The sequence below is a fragment of the Phodopus roborovskii genome, unplaced genomic scaffold, assembly GCF_943737965.1.
Source record: "Phodopus roborovskii unplaced genomic scaffold, PHOROB, whole genome shotgun sequence".
NCBI lineage: Eukaryota > Metazoa > Chordata > Mammalia > Rodentia > Cricetidae > Phodopus > Phodopus roborovskii.
In genome coordinates this window covers 14,476,361-14,485,366 of record NW_026125059.1, presented here as the reverse complement: position 1 = coordinate 14,485,366, position 9,006 = coordinate 14,476,361, and the positions used below count along the sequence as shown (strand labels likewise).

At 47.4% G+C, this 9,006-nt stretch overlaps 1 protein-coding gene across 1 annotated transcript in view; it reads left to right on the top strand.

Annotated features, from left to right (window-relative positions):
* The first annotated feature begins 2,767 nt into the window (after positions 1-2,767).
* Pabpc1l (poly(A) binding protein cytoplasmic 1 like) overlaps positions 2,768-9,006 on the top strand; it is a 28,341-nt gene continuing 22,102 nt past the window's right edge. Inside the window, exons 1-2 of the mRNA XM_051186764.1 lie at positions 2,768-2,969; positions 5,240-5,433. Of these exons, the coding sequence (XP_051042721.1) occupies positions 2,777-2,969; positions 5,240-5,433 (387 nt within the window). The 5' untranslated portion in view covers positions 2,768-2,776. The remainder of the gene's footprint in view (positions 2,970-5,239; positions 5,434-9,006) is intronic.

The window sequence follows — 9,006 nt, the reverse complement described above, 5'->3', positions numbered from 1 at the left end:
GAATGAATAAGTAAAAATAAAAGCTGGAGAGATGGCTCAGTGGTTAAGAGTACATACCGCTCTAGCAAAGGGCATGTTTGGTCCCCAGAACCCACATTTAGTGGTTTACAACCTGTAACTCCAGCAGCACAGAGGATCAACAGCTCTGACTCCCATAGTTGTATGCACTCACATATAAATATCTATACACAAATACACATACAAATAATTTTAAAAATAAGCTTAAAACTAAAAAAAAATTAGTTTTTAAAAACTCTAATAGCCTGTGCCTACAGATGTAAACAGATGGGGGTGTTTGGGGATCTCCTTGAGTACCAGTGAATTTTTATTTTAATTCATTAAGACTTTTTTTTATTGGGGCTGGAGAGATGGCTCAGCAGTTAAGAGCACTGGCTGCTTTTCCAGAGGACCCAAGTTCAATTCCCAACACCCACACAGCAGTAGTTCCAGTTCACTGGGATCTGACATCCTCACGCCAATGCACATAAAACCAAATTAAATAAATTATTTTTTAAAAAGATTGTTTGGATTTTAGATTAAAAAAAAAAAAAAAAAAAAAGACTTGCAGCCAGGTGGTGGTGGCGCCTCACACCATCGATCTCAGGATCTCTGGGAGTTTGTTACACAGAGAAACCAAACAGAAGACTTGGCTTGTTTTTATTTCAAGTGTATGTCTTCTTTGCTGACATTCATACATGTACATCATGAGCATGCAGTGGCGCTGGAGGCCAGAAAAAGGCATCAGTGGCCCTGACATTGCAGGTACAGATGGTCTTGAGCTACCATGTGAGTGCAGGGTACTGAACATGGGTCCTCTACAACTGATATTTAAACCCCACCTTATCTTTAGAACTTGATTTTTAAAGAAAAAAACAGGGTTGGGGGGTGGAGCAGGGAGAGTCCATGTGGAATTTTTACAAAAATACCTGAGGCTTCTGAGCAAGTTACAGCTGTAGCTGGGAGCTCTGTGGGGCCAACCTGAGCAAACTGTCCCAGTAGGCTCCTGGCCCTAATCATGGAAAGGAGCAACTATTGCCAACCACAGACAAAGCATTGCGATAGTGGGAATCTGCTGCTCATTCCACGTCAGTAACAGTAAAAGCAACTTACCCAGTAAGGATAGAGTTGAAAGCCTCCTGGCCTAATCTCTTGTGAGAAGTACCCAGCATCCAGCACTGCAAAGACAGGATACACATTTACAACACCATGTGGTGTCTGCCTCACCAATGCCATCCACGCTGTGAGTCTTCCCCAGTAACTGAACCAACAAACTCAAAAAGGTACTGAAAGGGATGCCACCTATATGCATAGATTCCCAGTACAGGCAAGAGGATGACCCAACTAAAGTCACCAGCCAGCAATGGTGGCTAGGGAGAGGGGAGGGAGGAGTAGCCAGGGGCCTGAATTCAGCAATGTGGATGAAACTCATCCTTCAGCTACCTTCAGAGGCTTGACTGTAGATGGTCCATTGGGATGGGGAGCTGGACAGCCACAGAAAAGAGCAGATTTAGAAATACATAGTACAGTTGAATTAAACATATATATATATATATATAGTAAATATATAATTGTACATGTTTAAGTAAAATCAATATGTAAAATATGAACACTTAATATACATTACAGAAACAGAGCCCTTTGTGGTTTCCTATGTAACAGCCCACAGGCCTCAAATTGTCACATGCAACCTTCAGTCTCTTGACACAAAGTTGTTTGGTTTGTACCCTCGGTGCAAGAGAGACTGGACTGGGATGTTCTGAGAGAAGGCTTTTCTGCAGGCAAGGTAAAGTTGTTTGTGTGCACCTGTTTGTGCACATGACTGCATGTGCAGGTGTACAGGCCAGGTGTCTATAGCTCACCACCTGTTTTAGAAACAGTCTTATACTGAGCCTGAATCTGGCTGTTTTGGCTAGACCAGCTGGCCCGCAAACCCAGGGATCCACCTATTCCCATCTCCTCCGGGCTGGGGTCACAGGTGCCTATCGCCATTATACTTAGTATTTACATGGGCATTGGGGGTCTGCCCTCCCCCCCCCCCCGTCCTCAAGCTTGTATAGAAGCAATTTACCCACTGAGCCATCTCCCCAGCCTCAGACTCTTTACAAAACCTTGAAACAGTATTTCCGTAAGAATTCTCTGGTTTAGCCAGGCGGTGGTGGTGCATGCTTTTAACCCCAGCAATCAGGAAGCAGAGACGAGCAGATCTCTGAGTTTGAGGCCAGCCTGGTCTACAGAGTAAGTTCCAGGACAGCCAGGGCTACACAGAGAAACCAAAGAGAGAAAGCAAGCAAGGGAGAGAGAGAGGGGGAAGGAGGAAGGGTGGGTGGGAGAGGGAGAGCAAGCAAGAGAGGAAGAGAGAGAATTTTCTGATGTGTATTAAAACCACAAAAAGCCAACTCCTTTAATGGTTCCCAAGATGCAGTCGTCCCCATTTTATACCGAGAGACAAAGAATAATCTGAAGTTCAGACCTGCACTCTGCCTCTTCTAAACAACTCCACCCATGACTCAGTCTTCACAGCCCTCCCCAGGCCTTGCTGACCTGTGGTATTCCCTCTAGGCAAGGTGGGAGATGCCGGCCACCTGTGCCCTTCCCAGCCTGAGGACTCCCAGGTGGGTGGGGCTGGGTGCTGGGATTGGCTTGCGGGCCTGGTAAAGGCAAAGGGCTGACGAAGGTAGGCAGGACAACTGGCGGAGTCCGGCTGCAGCCACCATCACGATTGCCAGGCCCAGTGTTGGGGCTCTTTGATGATCCGTTTCTGGGTGCCCCGAACACCATGGACCCCGGTGGCCAGGCCTGCGCACTCTCCTCACTCTATGTGGGCGATCTGCACCCTGATGTGACCGAAGCTATGCTCTATGAGATGTTCTCCCCCATCGGCAATATTCTGTCCATCCGGGTGTGTCGGGACGTGGCCACCCGGCGCTCGCTGGGCTATGCCTACATCAACTTCCAGCAGCCTGCTGACGGTGAGCCCCAGAGAAGAGTAAAACCTTGCTTTTAAAAACCATGCGCTTTTAATAACTACCATCCTGATCTGGAAGGATTTATTTCAAACGAACTTCTCTTAGCTAAGTAATAGTTCCTTTTTTTTTTTTTTTTTTTTTTTTTTTTTAGGTAGACTCGTACCTAATTGTGGATATATTTAGCATTACAGATCCTGGCTGAGGAAGATAGGGCAGCCTGTGTTTCCATCTTCTGTATCACAGTGAGGGAAACTGAGGCCCAGAGACTGGGAGTTGGAAGGCAGGCATCCAGAGAATTGGCAATTACTGCTGCATGTGCTGGGTGTTGCTGCTGGATGGCTTTGGTGTTGAGCAGCCCTGGATGGAGAACCCAGGATCTGTGTGACACACTGAGCAAATGGCTCAACCGCTCTGAGCTCGGTTGCCTGAGGGGAAGGAAAACGAGTTCTGCCTCCATGCAAGAGTGGCTATATGAGAAATTGAGAGCACCTGGAAGGAGGGAGGCTGCCCAAAGCCTTGCAGGTGCCGAGTGCGGAAGCCTCGGGTCTCTGCCCTGCAGAGTAGCCTGACATGGGGTCTGCACCAGGTGCCTCGCCTTCCTGATTCCCAGGAAGCTGCCTCCTCTTGGCTTTGTCACTGCCAGGGTGAAAGGATTGCTTTGTAATTGTCAGCTGAGCCTGTCTGGACTTCTGCTGAGAATGGAAAACAAGGGTTAAGAGTCATGGTTTTTTGATTTTGTTTTTTTTTTTTTAAGCTTTATTAATTTTATTGTATATATACAGTATTCTACCTACCTGTATGCCTGCAGGCCAGAAGAGGGCACCAGATCCCATTTCAGATGATTGTGAGCCACCATGTGGTTGCCAGGAATTGAACTCAGGACCTCTGGAAGAGTAGCCAGTGCTCTTAACCGCTGAGCCATTTCTGCAGCCCAAGCCATGGTGTTTTGTTTTGATTTTGTTTTGTTTTTTTTTTTTTTTTTTTTTTTGGTTTGTTTTTTGGGGATTTTTTTTAATTGTTTTTGTTTTGTTTTGTTTTTGATACTGGCTTTCTCTGTGTAGCTTTGGAGACTATCCTGGCACTCATTCTGTAGACCTGGCTGGCCTCGAACTCACAGAGGCTGGCCTCGAACTCACAGAGACCTGCCTGCCTCTGCCTCCCGAGGGCTGGGATTAAAGGCGTGGGCCACCACCGCCTGACCAGAGCCATGGGTTTTGCTGGAGCTGTCACTAGGTAGGACCAACCTTGATGGGACCAAGGCCTGTTCCTCAGTAGCATAAAGGGTAGAGAACCAGAGTGTGAAGGACCATTTGGGACACTGGATGTACTCTTTAAGTGAGTCTGTGAACTACCCCAGAAAAGTAACCGAGAATTGGCCTCCCCAAACACAGGAAAATGAAGTTGAGGCCAGCCTGAGCCTCTGAGACCCTGTCTCAGAATGAAGAAAGACCCCGTAGTTCAGGCCTCCTGGGTGGGTTGAGAGGGTCCCAGAGTCCGAGTCCAGGATGTTCTCTCCTTGTGCTATCCTCCACTTCTGCCTCCTCTTGCCTCTCTGCAAGGCTCATGAGTGAAACAGGACCTGACCCTCTGGGACAGATGGGAAATCTGAACTGTAGGGTTTTGTTCCTGACCGGATGTGTTGGCCCTGGATGAAAAGTACAGACTTCTGTGCTCACTCTACTGTGTTCCTTCTGCCTCTTCTGTGCCTCTGAAGCTAGCAGGGCCTCTGAAGCAGGCAGCACATTATCTGCAAGGAATAGGCTGTCAAAGTAGATGGATGGTGGGCAGAGGTGGCTTGCCTCACCCCCATTTACCAAACACCCGTTCCCCGAGGAGTACAAAACGCAAGCACCATTCCTTGCATGCTTTGCTTCCCAACCTGCCTGACCACCCAGCAGTTGGTACCATTACCTCAGCTAGGCATGGAAGAAAGGTACCACCATCATCTCCTTACTTCACAGGTGGGGATGAGGGACTGGTGAGGGGGGTTTGCTTCCGCTCTTTTACATGCTCATCCACGCAATGTCCACTCAAAGCTAGAATAGCCTGGGTCTGCCTTTCCAAGCTCCAGTCTCCATGCTACTTGATGAGAGTTGATCTTGCTAGAATGCCCGGGGAGTACTATGTACCCTAATTCCCTCAGCTTTAGTCCACCTCAATCTCCAGACTCATATCTCAAGTAAGACTCAGGTTATGAGTTTTCTTTCCTCCATCCAAGTGGGGTCACAAACGCCACCTAACTCGACCCTTTCTCTCCTTGCCTCCTCCCCCAGCGGAACGGGCACTTGACACAATGAACTTTGAGATGATCAAAGGCCAGCCCATCCGTATCATGTGGTCCCACCGAGACCCAGGGCTTCGAAAGTCTGGTATGGGCAACATCTTTATCAAAAACTTGGAGAATTCCATTGACAACAAGGCCCTCTATGACACCTTCTCCACCTTTGGGAGCATCCTCTCTTCTAAGGTGGGTGTGCCCCTCTAGGAGAGTCAGTTGGCTTCAGATACCTCTGTGGTAGAGGGATACCAACCAGCACCCCACTTCACAGACTTTGGGTACAGCAGGTTTTGTCTTCTTAGAATCATTAGAGGTCACCCCTACACCCAATAGCCAGCTCATGGGATAATCACCCTAGCTCATGACTGTCAACACCACTGTTTTATTTAGTTCATAATTCTGACTTGGTGATTTGGGTTGAGCTCAGTTGGAGAACATTTCTGGCCTTGGCTGGGTTCCCTCCCAGGCTACCTGAGCCTGGTGGGAACTCTTAGGAGGCCATGTAGGGTTGGGCGCTGTCAGTTGAAACATCTGGGATTTCCTGTGTGGTCTTCCATGCTGCTGCAGGCCAGCCCAGGTATTTTTCACAGCTGTGCCAGGTCTCAGAAGACTGGAAGTAGAAATTCATCAGGATACCTTTAACTTCAACTCAGAATTGGGACCCTTTACTCCTCCTATTCTCTATAGACCAAAGCCAGTCACACACCAACTCATGTTCAAGCCAGGGGATGGGTAACAGCAACCACAAAACAGAATTAAGTGCCTGATTAAAGTTATTAACTGGGGACATTGTAGCAATAGGCAGACACGTCTTGCCACTAGCAATGGAACCCACTCTATCACTGAGTGTTATGCCCAGCCCCCCACCACATCTCGTTTTTAAGAAATGTCTTATATTAGAACATAAAGTCCATTTGAGCGTTGTTATTAGTTCTAGTCACTGCTCCGCCTGTCTCCGAATCTTTCCTTGTGTTCAGTTTTCTGCATCCATGGGGACACTGAATTTTCCCTCTGATTAGTTCTCCGACCTTATGTGTGAGGCTTCTCAGACTAGAGTCTTTATAGCAGGCCAGTGCGCACTGAGTAGAGGGCTAAAGCCTGGGTGTTGTGTCCTGTATGTCACTAAGGATGGCCAGTTGTGTCCCCAGAGGTCTTTAGAGGGACAAAGGCAGAGGAACCATGCATGATCTCTGGGTTTGAGCCTTTGCTGAACACTGCTCTGAGCCCCTGCAGTCCTTAAGCTCTCACTTGGGCCCTCCCACTTTCCCTGTGAGTCGGAGCCTATAGACTGACACCTGAGGTGTGTTCTATGCTGAGAGACAGAGCAAATCCTCTATTTGACCACCAGAGGGAGGAAGAAGCTTAACTGTGGGGTCTGTACGCATGCATACACTGTCAGCAGATTGTCTTTCTATATACTTGACCGTCTGCCTCTGTAGCCACTCTGGATTCCTCTTTTACCCCCCCTTAAGGTGACCCCAGGAGGATTCCCAAGTTTTGCTTGAGGCTTCAGAAGTTTGGAGCAGTAAGATTGCTTGTCTGCAGTTCAGTGCAATACATGGATGGGGTTAACATTAAAAGTTTTGGGTTTAGGGTGCATGCTTTTAATCCCAGTGCTTGGGAGGCAGAGGCAGGCAGATCTCTGTGAGTTCCAGGGCAGGCTCCAAAGCAATACAAAGAAACCCTGAAACCCTGTCTTGGAAAAAAAAAGAAAAAGAAAAGAAAAGAAAAGAAAAGAAACAAACAAAAAAAAACTTTGGGTTTTTTTTTTTTTTTTTTTTTTTTTTTTTTTTTGCTTGTTTGCTTTAATGGTTTTTTTGAGACAAGATTTCTCTGTGTAGCTTTGCAGATCCTCCTGCCTTTGCCTCCTGGATGCTGGGATTAAAGACCTGCACCACCATCACCTGCTTATTTTCAGGTTTTTTGTTTTGTTTTGAGACAGGGTTTTTCCGTGTGGCCCTGGCTGTCCTGGAACTCACTCTGTAGACCAGGCTGGCCTCAAACCCAGAGATCCACCTGCCTCTGTCTGAGTGTTGGGATTAACGTGCCACCACCACCTGATGTTTTTAAACTTTTTGTTGTTTGAAACAAGGTCTTACATAGTCCTGGCTGACCTTGAGTTAGTATGGCTTTATAGTGCAGCCACTCTCAAACTCAAAGCAGTTCTGTCTCACTGGCTCCTGTGCACCATTGTGCCTGGCTTTCGAGCCCGTTTGAACTAGTGGGTTCAAATTTACCCGATTAACTGAAGCAGATTGCACAGGGGGAGGTACCTCTTTCCCCCTTCTTCAGGCCTTGAGTCTTCTGGGCTACTAAAGACTGGATAGCAAGCTTTGTGTGACCCACACAAGTCCTTGTAGGCCTTGGGAAGCCCTGTTGGGGGCTTGGTTAGGAATAAGGTCTCTACAATGAGGTCCCTACCTCCACTCCAGGGATCTTGGCTGGAATTGGTAGGAATGACTGGAAATTGATCTCAGAGGGAAGACTAAGGTTCTCATGGAGTCAGGGACCCAGAAAGGAGGGAGCCATTGGGCCAATCAGGGAAGATTGCTGTGGTACCGTGGGAAGAGCACATGACCTGAGTCAGGCCACTTCAGTGCAAAGCCAGCTGCATAGCAACAACCAGCTGCATAGCAACAAGACAATATAATACATTGGGTCAGAAGGAGGACTCTCGAGACCAGATGTCCTGAGTTCAAAGACTGTCATTTCCTGATTGGGTACCCTGCACCTACTTTGGCATCCTTGAAAAGGGAACGTGGTAGTACTCCTTCATAGGGTTGTGGGGAGAAGTCTATGAAAAGGTACCTGGGACATAAAATGTCTAAATGAACATGCAACAATTATGAAATTGCTGCTGAATGGTTGACCTTGGACCATTCATTTATCCTAAATTTCCCACTGGATCTCAGAAGTTAATAATTGCCTGGAAAGGTTCTCCTGGGACATATAACAAGATAAGTATATGTCTCCAGCTGGTGATGGATCCAGAGTGGGTGGGGGAGAGCCAACATGGCTGAATCTGAAAGGGCTGACCTTGAACTAAAAGTGAAAAGGCCCTGCTTGGGGGTAGAGAGGTAGAGGAGTGTGTGATGGGTATGAGACTGCGGATTGTATTTATCTTATGTATGTGCCTGTGCCTGCTTGTCTCTATGAGCGCTGTGTGCAGGCAGTAGCCCTGAAGGCCAGAAGGGGGTGTTACATCCCCTGGAACTAGAGATGCTTGCAGTTGTGAGCTCTCCAATATGGAATTAAACCCTGGTCTTCTGCAAGGGCAGTAGTGTTCATAGACACAGAACCATCTCCCCAACTCCTTGCAGGATTTATTGTGCAGGACCCATCACAGGAGCCCCAACCTGTCAAGCTGGCAGACTTCTCTGTGTGGCTGAAGCCTTTGGAAGTTAAAGGGACCTAGTCACAATTGAGTTTTAGGAAGAGCATTCCAAAATCGGCATGAGGGTGGAGGGGTGGACAGTGCCACTGAGCTGAACCAGGTGATGGTTCCATGAAACTGGGATCATGGTGACCTTAAAAATGGAGTCTAAGGCTTTAATTCAAGTTCACCAAGAGATGAGAACCATCTGAACTCCAGGTATATGGATTGTATATGAATACATATGCATTGCAGAACAGGTGTGGAATGTTCTGTTACAATACTGAGGTGAGGTTGTTGTTGAAATAATATAGGAATTGGTAAAAATTCAAACAATATAGGGCCAGGCATGGTAGTGCATGCCTTTAATCCCAGCACTTGGGAGACAG